The sequence below is a fragment of the Gracilinanus agilis genome, chromosome 5 (assembly GCF_016433145.1).
Source record: "Gracilinanus agilis isolate LMUSP501 chromosome 5, AgileGrace, whole genome shotgun sequence".
NCBI lineage: Eukaryota > Metazoa > Chordata > Mammalia > Didelphimorphia > Didelphidae > Gracilinanus > Gracilinanus agilis.
The window spans coordinates 161,815,685-161,836,746 of NC_058134.1; the positions used below are offsets into that span (position 1 = coordinate 161,815,685).

At 33.0% G+C, this 21,062-nt stretch overlaps 1 protein-coding gene across 1 annotated transcript in view; it reads right to left on the reverse strand.

Moving 5' to 3' along the window:
- CACNA2D1 (calcium voltage-gated channel auxiliary subunit alpha2delta 1) overlaps nucleotides 1-21,062 on the reverse strand; it is a 644,980-nt gene that overhangs the window by 77,378 nt on the left and 546,540 nt on the right. The window contains exons 13-15 of the mRNA XM_044679055.1: nucleotides 6,412-6,490; nucleotides 4,771-4,820; nucleotides 820-909 (exon numbers count right to left, since the gene is read on the reverse strand). Coding sequence (XP_044534990.1) covers nucleotides 820-909; nucleotides 4,771-4,820; nucleotides 6,412-6,490 — 219 coding nt within the window. The remainder of the gene's footprint in view (nucleotides 1-819; nucleotides 910-4,770; nucleotides 4,821-6,411; nucleotides 6,491-21,062) is intronic.

A 21,062-nucleotide genomic window follows, 5' to 3' on the forward strand; every position in this document is an offset into this window, starting at 1 on the left:
TATATATATATATATATATATATCAGCTACCTGCCCAGGAAACTACAATTTGAAAAGTGAACAAAATATCAATGATTTTTGATAATAAAAAAATAAATGATATGGCCATAATACAGAATTTTATCTCATATGTAGAACTAGGTTTAAATGAACAATAATGTTTTAAGTACTTATTTACTAAGTAATAATGAACTCTTCACTCTTGGGAGAGTTACATAGCACTTTATACCTTTCTTTTACTGTTAAAAATATTCCATTATGCCCTAGAGTTACTAAATATTTGTAATCATTGTATGTTATCCATATTGTATATGTGTAATCAATGTATATTTAATATGTTGAGGGATAGTGTCTTATTTACATAAATTGGTCCTTAAAGTTCAATTATTTGCATAAATAGGGGCTTAAACATTGTTAAAATGAATGTAAACATTAAAATGATAAGGTTATTTCATTTTCACATTTGTCACTGCTATTTCATAATGACCTACTAAATGGGAAGATAAAAATTCATAATTATTCATGTAAGATAATCATATACTTTCCCCATATTACAAATCAACTTAAAGACTTGTGTGTATATATATGTATATATATTTATATGTACATGGATACATATATATTTAAATAAAGAAAAATACAAATCTATCTAATGAGAATTAGAAAGTTAGGTCATAACGATGGGTTCTGAGAGTCACATTTATGGGGAGATGACAAAGACAAGGGAATGCCAACAGAGTAGTAGGTAGAAATCATTAGCATATCAGAATTATGACACTAATCTCTGTATTAAAAAAATAAACCACCAGAAAATCTTACCAGTGCATCCAAGTATACATTGGTCCACTGGACTTGTTTGGCTTTATCTCCTGCCAAAACCATTGGTCTTCCCAGGACATCCAAATATTCCTATACAAATGATAAATAAGTCAATCCACATAAAGTCAAATTAGATTAACTTAATGGGAAAATGAATTTTAAAACTCTCACTTCATCACTACCATGAACTATGTAAAGTGATATTTCTATCATCCCTTGAGTCAGCTGTATGTAGTTCTTTCTATTTAGGCAACATTCCACCCTTTTTCTCATCCTAGAACAATCAGGATATTCTTATTAGGAATAAAAAGAAGATAATTCTGTATTTTTCTTGTAGATTGGTGTATAAAAAGAACTACAGAAAATTATGTTTTACAGGGCGGAGTGCTGATCTTAAAAACAAATAAATAAAGCAATTTGAAGTCTGCTTTCATATCAGGCTTTGGCTGAAATTCAAAATTGCATTTAAACATATCAACAAATAAATGAATACTGAGCCAGTTCTCCACAGTAGACTCAAATGCAGCTGCTGTTTTATTTTAAAAATGTAGACTTCTTTCATTCTGTAATAATGGAGATTAGGATTTTTTAAGCAAAAATAATGAGTAGTCAAATATCTTACAAAAATGATATATAATTACTGAAATTACCTTATATTCTTTCATCTTATGGTGTAAGTAAATAATCGATCTAGGATTTTGCTATAGAAATGTGAAGTTTTGGTTTGTCTGCTTTTTCTATTTCATTTGAAAAAAAAAACAAACAAAAGACTTTAACTTAAGCATAATCTCTCTTTGGAAATCTTCTTACTGAAAATCTGTGGGTCCCACCCTATCACTGAAACTCATTTTGACCGTTTCACCACAAAATTGATTTGCAATGTATTTTTAGTATGTAGATGGTGAGAGCTAAATCTGTCCTCTCTCAGAAGTTAGAATTAAACAAATTTGGAGCTGAAATGGACTTTAAAGATCTTCTAGACCATGGATTCCTCATTTTTTTTTATGTTTACAATCCCTTTGGCAAGACCCCATCCTGGAATAATGTTTTTAAAGGGATAAAAGAAAATAAAAAGCATTACAAAGGAAAACAATAATATAGAATGAAATTATCAAGTTAAATGAAGACCCAAGATCATAGACTCTAGATTAAAAACCTCTAAACTATTCCAAGCATTTCATTTTACTTATAATACTACTAATAATATAATCCCAAAATTTGAATTCATTTAAAAGATATATCAAAACTTGATTTTCCCCCCTTTCTTAACTTGCTTAGGTACAGAGAACATCCACCTCATATATTTTTGTAATTTCTATTCTTAGTATATAGTGTGCTTCGATGAATACTACCTACTGTTGAAGACTATTTAATTACATTGTAGTAACAATAAAAGGTAGCAATTATGCAATATTTAAGGTTTGCCAATACTTTTACATTTATATTATCTCAATTGATGCTAACAACAATCCTGTACTGTAGGTAGGTGCTATTTAGATAAGGAAATGAAGGCTAAGAGATTAAATCACTTACTTAAGTCAGAGTTAGTAAGTGTATAAAAGTGTATAAAATAGTTCTTCTTCATGCTAAATTCATTATTCTATCTACTCTGTCACCTACTTTCCTCAATAAACAATAATAAATGATGCCTCAACAAACAAAAATATATCTAGCTGTTCTTTGGGTCTTGTGGGTACTAAATTTGTGCCAAAAATGCATATGTGTCTGTGTATGCCAGTCATATAAATATACACAAACATGCACACAAGCATATGTATATATGAAGTATGCATTTCTGTATTACACACATATACAAAATACATGTACATGCAACATACCATATATATGTATACATGAGAATATATTATATTTATAATTCAGGAAGGAATGAAATGATACACATGGCATACAGGAGTGGAATCCTGATTTGCAGAAAATTTATCAAGCAACATTTCACTGAAATTTTCACTTTGAACTAGTTTGTAATACAACTTTGTGGTAGTGGTGAATTTGCATGGGATTAAATAATTTTATCTATCTTTTGTCAAGCCATAGATGAACATAATTCCCGCTCAAACCTAGTGATACACAGCTAATTCTGCTCTAATTGAACAGAACTTTATGATTGTAGAAGCTCTGAAGCCTGGAGGTTTGTTGGTGGTCATATATCAATAAAAAAATATGGGAATTAGGAACAAAGTATTGATGTAGAGGTAATCTCTTAACTTGACTCCTATCTAAGAGGTTATCTTCTTGCTCTTCCCTAACCCTTCATTTGTCTGAGATATCAAAGGATCTTGGAAATTTCTAGCTCTGAGTTACATAGTCTAAAATAATAGTCTAAATATAGCCTTAAAACAAAGGACTGGAAAATTTGGCTCCAAATACAGAAAGTTTAAAAAAACAGATTAAATGCTTGTTGGTTTCATTTAGTTAGGTGGTGGGTTTATATTCCAAAAGAGACTGAGATTTTCCTTTTGGAGAGAGAAGGTCCATACAGCTAAAGCTCAAGAAAATAACTCTCTCTTTATGAGGAACACTTTTTAGGTAGAAATGTCCTATTTATACTCTTCTTTCTATGCTATTTTATTAAAAGCCTTTGTGTTGAACCGATTATATCTCCTGTCTGCCTAGAAAAAGGGAACATGTTAATAGGGGCTTCTGAGTTAGGATTGTGAGTAAATGTGGATCCCCAGAATACTTAAACTTGCAGGAACTTTCCAAGGAGTCATACCCCAGATGCTACATAATGTGCCATAGACATCTAGGAAATTCTTGTATTAATCATTGACAATGAGTAGAGCCATTATATGATAGTTCTGATACATAGTTAAGTAAATCCAATCACATAGCTACTTGAAATGCTCCATTCTGACTTTAGGGTATTTTAGAGTATGTTGTAAAGGGCAAACAATAGTATTATCATAAGGAAAAAATAGGAATTCATGATCTCCAGAAATTCAAATTGTCTCTCTTGTTACAGAGTGAGATTTGTCTCACTGGAGGTTTTCAGAAGAGGCTAGATGATTGTCATGTGTCATGTATGTTATGCTGGTATTTTCTCTTAGGTATGGGTTTGCAAAAGGCAACCAAGGTCTTTTCTGTCTATGACCCTATGACTGACACCAAAACATAACATGGTATCTTGGAGTTGGGAAGGCTTGGATTCACTTTAATCTCATAAACTTAGTACCTGTGAGAGACTGATCCAATTTTTAAACCATTGTTTTCCTGAGTTTCCTAATGTCTAAAATGAAGAAGGTGACTCAATAACCTTTAAATTGTTTTAGGGCTTCAAATCTATCACTATATGACCTCAGCTCTGTCATGAAACTATAAGTAATTTGGCTTTAATGAATTTAAGAATCTCCTATCATATATCTATATCTTTATGCAAATGTTATATATGCTTGAATAGGATAGAACATGCATGTGTATATTAGATCTATAACATATATACATATTACATAGCTATATTATATTGATATATTTTATACTATGCATACATTTTTTATTATATTTATATATAATGCTGGTTTTAGCTATATGTATCATTTGTGCATATCATAATATAAATGTATATATTTTATTTCTATATCATACATGTATTTATAATGCATATATACATATCTTCATATCATTCAAAGTCACAATAAAACCTTTGCAAAGAAAAGTGAATTAAAACTATATAGTTGAACTTTAAGCTAAATTTCACCAGGTTTCTTGTCTACTGTATTAATCTATTATAAAGATAAAAAGAAATGTGCATCTTGTTTAAATTGAATATATTATAAATAAAAATGCTAAAAGAGAAAAAACAATCACATAAATAAAGTATTCATGATATTCAATGCAATTTATATGGTTGATTATCTTCCATTATGCTTTTTCATTTTCATATAAAAATAAAATCTTGCTCTTCTGTAAATCAGTATGAAATCATAGTCCTACCTGAGTATTGATTCTTATTGCTCCAATGGAGGGAATTTCATAATAATAACCTGAAATGAACCAAAAATGCATTATTAACAAAAATTAAGGAAATCTATTTCTTATATTTACCAGCTAATATCTGATGTGTTTGTAGGGAACAAAACAGAACATAAAACAGAACACTATAATTCTCTAATTTTTGAAAAGTAATAACAAATGAATTTTAATACATGTTTAAAGCAGTAAGGAAACTAAAGTATAATCCAATGAATACCTTCATAGAAGGAACAAAATTAGTGATTGGTAATTTTTTTTAAATTGACTAGTATCTAGTGTAATTATCTATTTAAAGTTCATCTTAATAGTAAATATAGCATGTTTATGATGCTTAATAAATATTAAAGTAAAAAATTTAAACTAATCTGTTCACATCATATTTTGGGGAAAGATGGAAGGAATCAAATACTGCCTCTGCTGCAATTTAGCTCAGCAACAGGACGTTGACCAAGTCATAACCTAATGATTTTCTTAGATAACACATTGTGATCAAAGTATCAACTTCTGTTCGTAGAAGGGGTTTCTCACTGTGGAATTTACTAGACTTTTAAATCACAGTTCTGATCCCTACTGATATTTGAACCATACAGTAGTATTGTATCTTTACATATTTCTTTCATTAAACTTTCATTTGACTAGATAAAGCAATAATTTTCAAGGTAAATTATAGCTTTAATAGTGTCAGAGGAATATATGAAGAACCAATATCAAATTTCTATTAGCCTAAGGACTCACCAGTTTTTGACTCATTCTCCTTATACTTGAGCTGGAAATTTTTGCCAGTTTAGAATTTTCTCTTATTTCAATTCAATTTAATTCATATTTCTTAAGAGTTCCCTCAGTGTATGGTAGTTATTATCTTAATTTGAACCAGGTCTGCATCAGGAAAATGTAGTGAGAAAAATGAAAATCACACTGATATTTCAAGTAGAAGAGAAGGACCTGGAATTGAATTATCCTAATATTTACTTCAACTGCCACTGTAGACTGGTCTTACTGCTGATTTCTCAGAAGATATACTTTAAGTCTTAAGTTTATCTCAATTACTGTTCAAGATAGATGTAACTTATGGATTCTTTGCAAAACTAGTGTGTATAAGACCCTGCAAACCTTCTACTTTACTACTATAGAATGTAGCCTCTTATGAAATACATTATGAGGCAGGGTGGAACAATGGAAAGGACATTAGTTCAAGAGAAAAAAAGTTCTTAATCTAAGGGAATAAAGACTGAGTGGGTCTCTGCAAACGTTTTTGGGTGGGGGTGGAGTGTCACTGAATTTAGTTGGAAAAAAGATGACATTTTTTAATTTTCACTAACAGTTATAACTGAAATTTAGCATTTCCTTCAATTATTTAAAACATGAATGTTGGAAGAGTTCCAAAGGCATTGGCAAAGCACCACAAATAGGGGATGGGTTCAAATCCCACCTATGCTGTTCAATACCTGTATAAAATTGGACAAGTCAAAATCTTTCTGGGTCTCAATTTCCTTATCTGAAAAATAAAAATGTTGGACTAGATTTCCTCTGAGAGTTTTATCTAGATTAACAATTCTATTAAATATGTTTACATCATGTATACTCAAAAAATAGTTTAGTTACCTTTGTTTTCACAGGCCATCCACTGTATTGGTCCTCTGTCATAATTATGTTGACCAACTGAAAAGGTGAATACACGTACCTGAATGAAATAAACACAACACACACAACTGTTAGAGAAAACATTAAGGCAATTGAAAAAGAAATGAAAACATGGCAAAAAATTTGAAAAGTGAAAAGGGAGGTGTTGAAGGCAATAATAGGAAAATCCATTTACATGTTTTTCTTCTCTCGGGTTGAACCAATAAGATTGCAAAAAACATTGTAAGTATTAAGTAAAAAAAGTCCCCAGGTCTAAATCTCAGTTTGAAAGTTGTATGTAGCTCCTAGTCTATAAAATAAGGAATTTTTACATCTCACCCAAGTCACCAGCACCTTGATAATTCCCTGAAGTAAGAAAATATGGTAAAAAAAAAAGCATTCATTATGAATGTGTTAGTGTGGCCCATCAGAATGCTACATGCAGTGATTTTTTAAAAAAATGTACAATGAGTTGGTTAGCCAATCAGATTGTAAGGCAAATGAAGTCAGTTCCTCAAAACTTTTATGCAGAATTTTAAAATTAATTAGAATCTAAAAATACATGAAATACATGCAACCCTTTATTTCACATATCCATTAATAACAATACTGTCAGATACTCAGCATTCTAATAAACAATCTTAAAATTATTATGATCTTATAGCATTAAAATTGAATAATTTATCTTTTAAGAGATTATAAATGAAGTGATTTCTAAAGTTCTATATATTAATATGTACTAAAGTACTATCCTAGAAGGACTGACATTTCAGACTACTTAAAGGGCAACATTTTTTAGAATCAAGGCAAAGAATCTAATATATATGATGAATACTTTTATTTCAAAGAAAAATTAAGATAAAATGTTGGCATCAGTTGAAGCACCTGACCCTTATGTTAAGATGTGATAATATATGTTAATATGCATGTGTTATATAGAGATATCATATATACATAACCTATGTGTTACATATGTTGTTATATATCATGCATATTAATATTGTGTCACACACTCAATATACTAATATGTAATATAGCACTTTTGAAATATGATACTTTGTATATAAATATTTAAAATAGAAATGATTCACTTTAACATATACACACATATACATTCAATTTACTAAACAAATGATTTGTAAAACTGAAATTCCTATTGGGAAAGGAAAGGAAAAGGAAGGGAATGGGAAAGAAATAATCATTGATATAGTTTCAGACTCTGTGCTGAATCTTTTGCAAATATTATTTCATTTGATCCCTACTATGAAACGTTGAGGAAGATTATGTGACTGAATTTTAGCTAATTCAGAAAAGTTAATTAGACTACTATCTCTAAATCATTCTTCATGCTAATAGAATACATTAGTGAAAAAGACTTCCTATAATTCCTAATTCTGGCTTACAACATAAAGGGCAAATGATATATTGCAGAAATTTTGTTTGAAACACATGCTAAGTATCTATTTTGATATAGGATATTTGATTTTTTTCTAGTTACTAACATTTTCTCTTTAATCCAGGTTCCCAGGACACAAAAATCTTGAAATTTTCACATCTGATTCTTGTTTACTGGATAGCAGTTATATAGAAGTGTGTGTGTGTGTGTGGGAGGTATCTTGTAGGTATTTAACAACTGGCTTGCCAAAAAAAAATTACGCAGACCATACTTTGAATTGAATTTGAATTAACATTTTATTTATCAATTTCTTAAGTCTAGAAATTCAGCAATAAATCAAGCCCTGATTTGTATAGCATTTGCCAATTTCCAAGGTGTGAATGCTTATGCCAAAAATTAACACTTTTGGCTCCTAAGAGCCAGCAGAAATGGACTCCAGCATACCCCTTTTTAGATGTCACTACAAATCAATAGTTCACTATAGAAACTATGGCTATGATTACTTGTGAACAGTTTCATTCAGAACCACAGTGACTGATTCAGTGTCTTGCTTACCATTTCTTTCTACCCTCCCATCCCAACCCTTCAATTTGCATGGTGATGTCTCCTAAATTTTTTCCCCTAGTTTTTCCTCCCCAATTCTAAAGATCTGTACTTTCACTTTGCCTCAGTCCCATCAAAGAATGATCAAAGTTGATAACTCTCAAGTTTTCCAACTCCACCATCCATCAGTCTGAATTCTTCTGGGTCATTACCTCCTATCCTTCCATCTCTCACCATGCCTCATTTTAATGAAATCTATTCTCTATCATTACAGAAACCTCTGGTCATTACCCACCTCCTTAATTTCCCCAACCACCACCCCTGCTCAGTCTACTTCCCTCTCTACCAAATTGTGGCTCTATAATTAAACTGTGAAATGTACTTTCCAATAGTCTTTAAGTTGCATCAAACTCTCCCCTTCTAATTGTTCTATTTCTGTCAAAGGTACCCTCATCCTCTTTGTCATTTTACAGATTAGGAATCATTCTCAAGTCGTCATTCTTATTAACTACCCATATCTAAGTAATCACAAATGCTTGCTGATTTTACTTAAATAATATTTCTTATAATTCCTCTATTCTCTCCAGGACAACTACCCTGATTCACATCTTTATTACCTTTTGCCTGAACCATTTTTACAATGGTCTCCTAATTGGTCTTCAATTATCCAGCCTATCTCCTAGCTCATTTTCATATCCAGCTTCAACACATTTATCAAAACTGATATTCCTAAACGTAAGATCTATAGTGTTAGAAGGCCTTCTTTCTGTTTCCTGTATACGAAACTCTATATTCCATTTTATGTTTTCATCCCCCATACCTGGAATGCTCTCTTTCTTTAAATCTCACCTCATATAAACTCTTAAAAACAACTTTTGCTGATTTTTGCATCCCCCCCCCTTATATGTACTTTACCTCCCACCTTGACATTGGTTATCTTTGGAACACATATTCTTTTTAGGAGAATGTAAGCTGACTGATCACAGGGACCAATTCATTCATTTTTAACTTTGTAATTCCAGTGATTGATACTGAAGTGAATTGAATCGACTCCATTTACATCAAATAGACAAGGGAAAAAAATCCATCCATTAATGTGTCTCAGGGTATGCTGGAGCCAGCTCATGCTGGCTCACAAGAGCTAATTATTAACTTGTCAGTGTAAGCATTTATATATCACTAATCAGCAGACACTAGAAATTAAGTCTTGACTTACTGTCTTGTTGATTCCTAGACTTAAGGAAGTGATAGTGAAAATGTTAATAATGCAGATTAAACTCAAAAGTATGTTGTGCGTCCTTTCCCATATTCCTCCCACCCCTTCCACCTCCAAACCAATTGTTAAATATATACCAGAACATCCCTGACTAGTAGGATTGAATTTCCCGGTTTGCCTTGGCCAACAGTGTAAGAAGCCACTTGGCAGGGAATATTTAAGAAGAGTTTAAATTACCAACATGATAATTTTGTTAATTTTTCAGCCTGAGAGAAAAATAATTCCTTGTACCTTTTTGTTGTTGTTGTTTTCTAACTCACTGTCTCCCTAGACTCTGGTTTAGCAGATTATTTCTTTCTCTCTCATCCTTGAAACAAACTATTGAGTTTTCCTTTCTGTCATTCAGAGGTTAATCTATCTCTGGTGAGGACATTTTTCTAAGGTAGAGTGACTTATGTAATTTAGATTAAAGCAATAAAGAAAATTTATTCTTAAACAATTTTGTCACCCTTAACTGAAAATTCAATTTAAATTTAATATCTTTAACAGAATTCCCATGAATGTGAGGCAAAGAAGAAATGTCATAAGCTTTAGGAATGACTTGGGCCTCTTTCACAAGTGAAGTTTTGCTTCTATTTATTAATAAATATATTTGTTCTTGCTCTAATTAGGTATGTTCTGTATTTTCTCTTGCTATAATTATAAACATTTAAGAGACACAACTTTTATTAATTAATGCATTTCCTTATATGTTCTTCATTGGAGTCTTCTCCATATAGGTTCAAACTAAAATGATAGCTATAGATATCACTTCCAAAAATTAATTTCAATAAAGGAAAGAGCTCTTTATAAGAAATCTATAACTTCATTGAGTTTATAAGAAAAAAGCAGATTGGTACCAATGGAGCCTCATAACTATGTTATACTTGTAAGTAGATTTATTCTCACCAAAGATAGAATGGGAAATCAAAACATTTTTACAACCAAAGGCTGCAAAGCAAAGACAAAGGGAAACTTTGTGAAATCATTATATTTGAGTCTATGAAAAGCATGCATTTTTAACACCGAAAAAACTGTCTAGAGCCAATGTTTGAATGATGTTATCAGTCAAATAGTCTGCAGTCAAGGCCATTCTCTCTTCCCTGCAAAAAGAGTCAAAATAGCCAGATTCGTTTATATGCATATGTTTTACTTCAAATGCATTGCTTTTTTTTCTCATGTATTTGTTTACATGAAGCTAGCAGAGGATATTACAGATAAGACAGGGCAGGAACTTGGCTAGCTATAGAAGTGTACACTCTGTCATATTTAATTCTGGTTGTTTTAACTTTTTTTTTTTCCAAACGTCCCAAAGGGAAAAGAACTTAGTCCAATGTTTTTATCTGTTGTTTTATTCACTATTTACAAAGGGCCCTCTGACATCCTATCAAAATTGATTTTGCTTGAGTAATTATAATTACCGTATTAAGTAGTGTTCGCCTCCTCTCCTAATTTTCATTTGTCATCGTGTAGATTTTTTTCTAAATCTGTTTTCCCCCACCTAAAATATTAATTATCTAGGCTCAAGATAAGTGTATACCTACAAATAAATAAAACAATCTACAGACACATCTCTTTTGAAAAAAATTAACTCACTTTCCTTTATTAATACGACTGGTAGAAATGATATAATTGAGATCTGTACAAAGCCACTTGATTCAGACAGTGTGGGTAGAATGGAAAGAGAATTGGACTGGTGTCAGAGGAACTGGTTTCAAATCCTATTTTTAACCTTAATATTGGTGTGGAGAAGTGGTATAACCTTCATGAGCTTTTTTCCTTATCTTTGAAAATAGGGACTTATGACAAATCCAGATTGAAACATACCATTTCTTCCCTTTATTTCTTCAATGATTCCTTTTTTTTTTACATGATGAACAGGGAAATTATGTATTATATGATAATATATGCACAACCTATATCTGATTTAGTGCCTTCTTGTGGAGGGGTGGGAAAAAAGAATGAGACATGATTTTTGGACATAGCTAATGCAAGAATTTCTTTCTTCTGGATAAGCGTGTTTGTTGTAACATTTATCATAAATCACATGATACATATCATTGTTACATATTATATTCTGTGATATGCAAAATTAAATGGTAACTTATAAAAAATAAATTAAAAAGATGTTTTTGCTACATGACCTGATTGTTACTTAGTTTTGATCTATGGTTCTCAATATGTGTGAGATATCTGTCATTGATTTTACAGCCAGAAATAATTAGAAATCAAATAGTACAATGTCCTTGAGTATACACCCATGGTTAGATAACTTGTCCAAATTCACTTACTGTTCATAGACAGAATCTGAGTGCTTTCCTTTCCTCCAATGATGAACTACATAATCTTTTTCGGAAATTTAAATATTCAACAAGGGTTCTATTCAAGAGCATTTTCTGTTGATATTCAAAACAGAGACACTTAGAAGTTTTGCTACCCTTGCCACCACTACTCATTCGTTAATTATTACAGAAATTAACTGGTCTTTCACAAAATATTTTGCAGATTCCAAAAGAGGTATAGTTAAATGTCTACACGAATATTTTAAAAATTTAAAAATACATTTGTAATATGCTTTATGCTAGGCAGGTAGAAATCAACGTTGTTTAGTATAAGAGAGCTAGTTTCTTAGTGCATTCCTCCTATATTTCACTGTAGATAGGTTTTGATTCAATTGTTCCATATTGTATTACTGCCACCCTGTGGAACAGTTAATGAACTAGCTGAAGACTGTATTGGTCAAAATCTAATAATGAAAGAATGCTTTGCAGGGATTTTTTTCCTGACCTAATTTACTAGCATATCTCATTTTTTTTCCTTTGCCTAAAATGTTGGAGGAAAAAAAAAGCAGAAATGACATATCTGTATCTTACTATCTTACAAAAAATAAATGATTTAGAATTTAAAATGCCATGTGGTTATCAAATGCTTTATATTTTTAGATATCTTTACATCTCACATCTTTATGTAACAGTCAATTGTAGTCACTTAATATAAGTAATATATACATAATACAGTTACACATACACACAAAAATATATCCATATTTATAAATACCATTAGAGATATTTCTAGCTATTTAATGGATAAAACTCTTCTGAGTATGAAATAAAGCCTTTCAAAACTAAACCTAATGCAAATTTTAGACTACATTTACTTAAAGAGAATAAACACTTTTTGGAAGGGAGAAACCTACACAGATGTATCGACAAATTTTTATTAATCATAAGATAGATATTAATAATTTCAGTTAAAATACACCTATAAATGAAATTGAACTTTAAGATAATTACAAAAATTCAATTTTATTCAAAATCTGTGCTTTTGGTTTTCACAATTTTGATTTTACAATCCTCAGAAAATTTCTTATTAAATACTACCTGAATGAGTACTTTAATAACTTTAGGACCTTAAAAAACTTGATTGGTTGATTAAAATAACCTTGAATTAGGGTTTGTTTAGTATTTCCAGGAGGAACTATTTTGAGGTAGATTTAAAAAATAAATAAAAAAGATGGTCATCTATGTGGCTCATTGGATAGAGAGCCAGGCCTAGAGATGGAAGGCCTTGGGTTCAAATCTGTTCTCCAACACTGTCTAGCTATCTAAGCCTGAGCAAGTACTCAATCCCAATTGCCTACCCCTTACCACCCTTCTGTCTTGAAACTGATACTTAGTACTAATGCTAAGACGTAAGGGTTTAAAAAATAAAATTAACTATCGTCTCAAAATCTTATGTCCTTCCCTGCCTTTATCTTTTAGTTCTTTGCTTCTTTCCTCTGATTCTTCTAGCATGAAATGCCTGCATGCAATGAAATATTTTCTCAAACCACAAGGTCAACCTGGACAAAAACAAATTTAGGCCATAGGAGCTTCCCATTTCCCAGCAGAAACTAGTTACTGGAAATTGTCACCTCTGCAATTATCAGTTATGCAAAGGTCAAGTTTAATTTTATAATAGGCAAATCTCCAAATAGCAAATGGAAATGTGACTATAAAGTAATGTAGGCAATAAAGTTGAAATACAAATATCAGATATCAAAACATACTGGAAGACATGAAGTCAGAGATGGGCTTTATCATTTTATCGTGCTTACTACAATTTAATCACATTGGCATTCATCCTACAACAACACTGTTTTGCATTGGATATATTGAAAGAAAATTTTCCAAAAATTTCCACAATTTGCAAATGTACTATAATCCAGATCTGTTGAATACTTATGATTTGTTGTATTATGTAGTTCTGCCATAAATAAAAGCAGACCAAATGTTTTTGGGCTCTTTCCATACGATGTTCAGAATCTCTGAACATTGTAAAGCATCTGACAACCTTGCAGCTTTGATTCTTTTCTCCTGCTGAAGAATGTAAAGAACCAGTTCATCAGTTCCCATGAATTTAATTATCATCTGTATGCTCATGATTCTCAAATCTATCTTTCCTACCTCAATCTCTCTGCTTATCTTTAAACTGTCATCTCCAACTGTTTTTCAGATATCTGTGACTGGATATCCAGTAGATGTTTTAAACTCAGTATGTCCAAAATAAAACTCATCATCTTTCCCCCTAAACCCTACCTGCCTCCTATCTTCCATATTACTGCAGAGAGCCAATCATCGTTCAAGTTCCTCAGACTTGCAATGTTAGAGTCATCTTGGATTATTCATTATCTGTCACCCCTCATCTCCAAGCCATCGTCAAGGTCTGTTCATTTCGCCTTTACCACCAACAGATATCAAATATACCCCCCCCTTCTCTCCTGACACTGCTGCCACTCTAGTGCAGGTCCTCATCACTGCATGCCTTGATTATTGTAAGAACCTATTAACAAGTCTGCCTATTTCAAGTCTTTCTATTCTTCAATCCACTCTGTATAACCACTAAAGTGATTTTCCAAAATCCAGTTCTGATCATGTCATTTCCACTCCCCCTCAGTAAAATTCCAGAGATTTCCTTCCTATTACCTTCAGGAGCAAATACAAAACGTTCTGTTTATCTTCATAACCTACCCCCCTCCTACCTTTCCAGTCTTCTTACACCACTCTTGGATCCACACTGACACTAGTTTCCTGGCCGTTCCACAGATAAGACACTTGATCTCAGCTCTGGGTATTTTCTTTGGCTATCACCCATATCTGGGATATTCTCCATCCTCTACCCTGAATACTGAACACAATGGTTTCCTTTAAAATCCCACCTTCTACAGGAAGTCTTCCTTAACCCTTCTTAATTCCAGTGCTTTCTCTCTTTTATTTCCTATTTATCCTATGTATAGTTTGCTGTGTATATATTTGTTTACATGTTGCCCTTAGATTGTAAGTTCCTTGAAGGCACACCACTCTCTTTTGTTTCATTTTGTATCCCTAACTCTTGTGCCAAACACATAGAAACATAGTTTAATAAATATTTATTGATACATCCTATAACACAAGTATTACTGTATATGAGGTGAATAAGGATGACCCTAAGGTCTAGTTCAAAGTCTAAACACTTATCATGCTTACTCCTACTGGCACCATATTCTTAATACCTACAGCTCCCTATCCAGATTACAAATATTCTCTTGCAGTACTCTTGACTCTCTGATGGCACTTTATTTCTTACCCTCACAAGTACTATTTCATCTTAGTTTTCATGGTTTCTCTCTTTTTCTCTCTCATTACACAGTAAGTCCACACTGCTTAAATATAGTCATTCAAAGATGACCTCCTACTAAAGAAGTAATTTTTCCCATCCAGTTAAACTTCAGCATTCAGGACATATTCAAATTCACCTTTAAAAAATCCTATATAGGTAATTGGCAGCTGTGGGTAGTTTTGTGCCTGTCACAGTCTTGGGGATTCTTTTGCCCGTATCTTTAAAGGCTTGTACATAAAGACTATTGAGTGAAAAGGAGGATTTTTCTAACTCAAGGGGCAATAAAATGGGGCAATAAAAAAAGTTAAGGCTATTTCTAAATGGCATCCAGCACTGGGCCTGAAAGAAGACCTCAAAAGACTGGCCTTTTAAATTTTCCATTGCTGAATTAAACATGTGTTTTAGTAAAATGTAGACAGCATCTGAATGATGAATAAATTGGTTCCTTGATTCCCACCAGTCTAAATTCTACAGGGAAGTTTAAATTTATAAGGAATATGAACCTCAAGAAAGGGACATGATATTTTACTATTTTCCTTCTAAAACAAAAGGAAATTTATAGTAATGGAACATAAAACACAGCACATTAAGGAATATCATGTATTTGTCAAGGAAGAGTGTGTCAAGTGACTTCATTTCATAGACCAGACCTTTCCCTGTGAAGATAATCTGAAAACAAACCTAGCATTAAATCACCCGAATTTCTCAAATTTGCCTAACTCTGTTATGGTGGGGACATAAAATACTGACTGTCCAAAATATATTCAATGTCTTGGTATTTAATAGAGCTGCTGTGAGTTCCTGATACATTTCATCAGCAGTAAAATATCTTAATATTAAGATTTCATTTTTAAAAATTTGATAGAGGAATCAGTAAAATCAAAAAGGGAACAAATTAGAATCCAAATATGGCTACCCCGCACATTGTTCACTTGAGCTGCTAGCACTTCTTTAATAAACTCAGCTTTGGAGTTCAGTACCATCTGCTCACTGTGTATGGTGTTAAGAATGCTGTGAATTTCCAGCTATTTTTAAAAGCAAATTTACATATTAAGAAATTACTCTGACTACAAAAGCTTAGATTTTTTTATATCAATAAGTTACTATGCTATATTTTCCCTACATACACCATAAGAAATAAAATTCAGTTTGGGTATATTTTTGAAAAAAAATCTCTTCAGCTATTAAATAATAAACTATGCTAGCACTAAGTAACATGCTGCTAAGCTTGCTTTAAAAAAATGAAGAAACTATTATCCTATGATCTGGCATTTCAATTTATGAAAGAAATTATCGCATCAGTCATTTAGCTTAAATTAATTATAATAAATTGCCTCCATATTTTAAGATAATAAGAAAAAAAAATTCCACCCTATCGCCATTTCCGACTTTGTATATTTACAAAAATTGACAAAGAAGTGATAAGCTTTGGGCACACTGTATTTCTAAACAATATACAACATTGATATTAAGCCCAAGTATCATCAGCTGAGAGGTGACTGTCTTGGAGAGGTCAGTAAACAATCAGTAGAGTGATTTATTTCAGATGCCCTTCTTGGGTAATTCTAAATATTTCACTGTCAGTGACACTGAGAAGATTCATTTCAAAAAGACGGGCTCTTCTGATTGAGGTCAAGGGGAAGGGGCCATCCACAGAACTTCCCACAACATATATTTCACTTCACTCCATTTTCATATATCAAATAAATAAGGTTGCTCTGCTCAAAATGTGACAAATTAAAATTTCAACTAAGAATATTAATTAATTAGAAAAATTAGATGATAAAAAGGTTGAAAAGAGATGATATGTTCATATTTTCTCTTTGTGAGAAGCACAAAACTACTGAGGTTTTGGACAATTTGAATATGCAATAAGTATCAAGTAATTAAAATCAAGTTCCCATAGGAAGTACATTTTTTATATTCTCTGTATAATACGGAATTTGTAGTTTATGTCACAATTGAAATATTTATACAAGCCTCAATTTTGGTAAATTTGTTTTTCTCTAGAGTCTAAAGACACTAAAGTTTTGTGATAATTTTTAAAAGGTTTATGTTATACTTCTCCCATGAATCTGAAGTACTTTTTATTAGTTTTTCTCATTAATCATCGTAATGTACTTGTTAAGTAGGAAAGCAATGTTTTTGAGGAAAAGTGGGATACAGTGGTACAAATAATTTCTCTGATCTAATTACCTGCATGACTTTGAGTAAGTCAAGAAGTTTTGTTTTTCATTCATTTTCAGTCGTGGCTGACTTCATGAATCCCAGTTTGGGGTTTTCTTGGCAAAGATACTTGAATGATTTGCCATATCCTTCTCTAGTACATTTTACAAATGAGGTAACTGAATCAAACAGTGTTAAATGACTTGTCCAAGATCACATAGCTAGTGTCTGAGGTCAGATCTGAATTCAGGACAAGTTTAGCAACATTAAATAAATTCCTTCTATGTACCCTGTACTGTGCTACTTGTGGAGGATAAAAGGAGAGCAAAAACAGATCTTGTCTTCAAGGAGCTCACAATCTTATGAGGATGACAACATATAAACATCTCTCTCTCTCTCTCTCTCTCTCTATATATATATATATATGTTTATATCATTTATATATGTATTATGTATATCCATGTACACATACATCTCCATGTATGCATGTTTAAAATCTTCATAAAGTACAAGTCTGATCATGTAACCTCCTCCCAACCCCATTCGATAAACTCTAGTTTCTCCCTATTACCTCCAAGTTGAAATATAAAATGGTCCTTTAAAGTTCTTTGTAGCCTGATCCATATGTGTGTGTATGTGCATATGTATATATGTGTATTTATACACACATACATATATATATATGTATGTATGTATGTATTCCCCCAGAAGGTAAGAATTTAGCTTAGCCTTGAAGGAAGACAGGAGGAGGAGATGAGTTCATGAAGAACTTTAAAGGAAGGATTTATGTCTGAACTTGGAGGTATTTGGGAAGCCTTTAGAGTTCACTGAATAAGGAAAGGTAGCAGGATTACTGCTATGATGCAAATGAGTACTTTACTAATTCTTGAAAGAAAACATACTGTTTTCTATGGGGGCAAAAAGAGATGGACTGGAGTGGGGAGAGGTTTGACATGGAGAGAATAATGAAAGGTTGTGTCTGTGTGAGAAGTGATGAGGTTTTGTACTAGGGCAGTAATGGTGAACCTTTTAGGGAACCTGTCCTGTGCCCTGTTCCACCTTCCAGACTGTGTTCCCATGCCCACCCCACTATGTGCCATCCCCCAACCCCCTGCATTGAATGGGGTGGGAGGGGGCAGGCTCCTAGCCAGCTCTAGTCTGGTGAAGTCATTGCCTGCAGCCATGGGGACCCTTTCCTGTACCCAGCTGCCCTGGGGGCTGGCTGAGCAGTGGGGCTGCTGCAGGGCTTCAGTGGGCCAGGAAGGTGGGGCAAAGCTAGAGGGTAGAGACCCAGTGCCACTGCCCTCTGCATTTGGGGGCAGGTCCAGCTCCTGGCCAGCTTGTGCCCCAGGGGAAGCTGCCTCCTACAGCTGGGACCCACATACTCACATGGGGGTATGTAGGGGTGGAGGGAAATACAGTTAGCCTTTGAGGGACAGGGTGACCCCCCTTTCACCCAAGACTGGTGGCTGAGCAGGAAGGAAGGATCTTTTACGGGGTGAGGCCAACCCTGGTGTTGGAAGAGGAGCTCCTCTCCTGCCATCCCTCTGTAGCCCCTAGTCCCAGTCAGGGTGGGAGAAAGTGAGGGGCATGGCCCAAGTGCTTTGCTCAGGGAAGGGAGGAAGTCCAGAGGGACAGGGAGGTGTGGTAGAGAGGCAGAGGGGAGCAGCTCTGCAGGTGACAGTCTTGGGTGTCCACACAAAGTTTTCTGCATGCCGTCTGGCCATAAGTTCACCATCATAGTACTAGGCTGATGGTAATGTCCGAGGTGAGAAGGATGATTATACAAGAGATATATTAACAAGGGAGAAATGACAGGACTCAGCAGCTGATGGGAGACAGTGAGAGAAGGTGAGGAGTTAAGGATGACACTGGATATATATCTAATAGCAGGTTTGTCTGGCCCTTAGAATGACTATAAATAGAGATGTAATTGAAACATTTCAATCTTATTTTAAAGAGCTTAAATTCTTAATACTGTGCATACAGAAACTCAGCATTGGATGCCTTGGCTTAGCCTTTCAAAAAACAAACAATCTTAGTAGGAAAGAATTGTGATATGGTTAAATCACTTTTCCCCCATGGCTTTGCTCTTGTCTGTTTTGGAAGATTGGCAGAGAAAACAGATGTTTGGTGGATAGTTTCCCACGAGTATTATGTTCTTCACTAACTCTTGAAAAATAATTGTTAAATTTTCCTTTACACAGTATACAAAAAAAAAGCAAAAAATACAGAACTGTGGCTTTCTGAAGGCTACTTTTAAAGGACATATGTTATTGCTTTCTATTTCCCATCTGGCATCCTAATTGGGAAGAATCGTCAATGTTGTTTCTACATATATTTTAAAATAAAAATACTGGTAACCTTTAAAATGAATAATATCTTTCTCCTTGGAGGACAATTCCTTTTGCAATTAATTATTTCACCGTGAGAAATACTTAATAATAATGGTGGCTATTATTCTCTGTTTTATCATTTTCTTCTTCTATTCCATCAGTTTTATTGGTAATTCTGAAAGTTCTAAAATTTTCAAGAATTTTAGCACCTTTAGTGTTCATGTGCAACTTGAATTAATTATAAATCTACTTGAAATGAGCAAACTTCTCTTTAGACAGACAAAAGTAGCATTCCTTTATATTCTGAAGAGACCTTTAGCGAGGCTAAGCCAAGTCAAATACTTTTTAGTTTTCCACTGATCCTGGGAATTATCTTCATCAATGTTATGTCTGGTACTAATTTTCTCCCTTCTCCCTTCACCTGTTTGGACTCGATTATATTGTTCATCTCAGTTTGGCACTGTTTGTAAGGAATTCCTGCTCATGAGTTAGCCTGTGAGAAATGGAAATGTTATAGGTAAAGATTGAGAAGCACAGATTTTCTAATTTGACACAGCTGTGTCAGTAGACTAACAGAGATGTAATTTTAAAGTGATACCTATCTATAATTAGCTAGATTAGCATCCAAGAATAGCAGTTCTCACACAAAAAAATGAATCAAATATTTTAATACTCTTATTTCTTGAACTTTTCACCCTTGTTAAAGTGTGTCATACATCTGCTCTCCTCATTTATCCACTTATACTGATGAATCCCAGTTGCCCTACATTGGAATGCTCTGAATTATTTCTAATGTGATGTGGCTGGCAACATACCTAAAAATTCAATATACCTAGTGATGTCAAATAGAAAGCAAAATGGATTGATAAAATAATGGCATGATTTCAAGAAGGAATTTTCCCCAAATTTTACCATGATTTTGAAATCTGATACTTTAAAAAAATTTTAAATATACAATAGCTTTTAATGGGGAGCATGAATTTAAAGAGCTTATTTTTCATGATTATGAAATCATGATCATATACCTCTGGTCTATATCTAATTATCTGAGAATTTGTCTTAAGAAGCTCAGTGAATAGAGAACTGAGCCTGGAATAACTGAATTCATATGTGGCCTCAGATACTTATAAGCTATGTGAACCTGGGCAAGTCACATAACCTCTTTTTGCCTCAATCCAGTATTTTTACCAAGAAAAGTCCAAGGACCGTGAGGTCAATGGAGTCACAAAGAGTAGGACACAATAACAACAAATCTGTTTTGCCTCATCAGACCATAAACTTAATGAAGGCAGAGATCTTT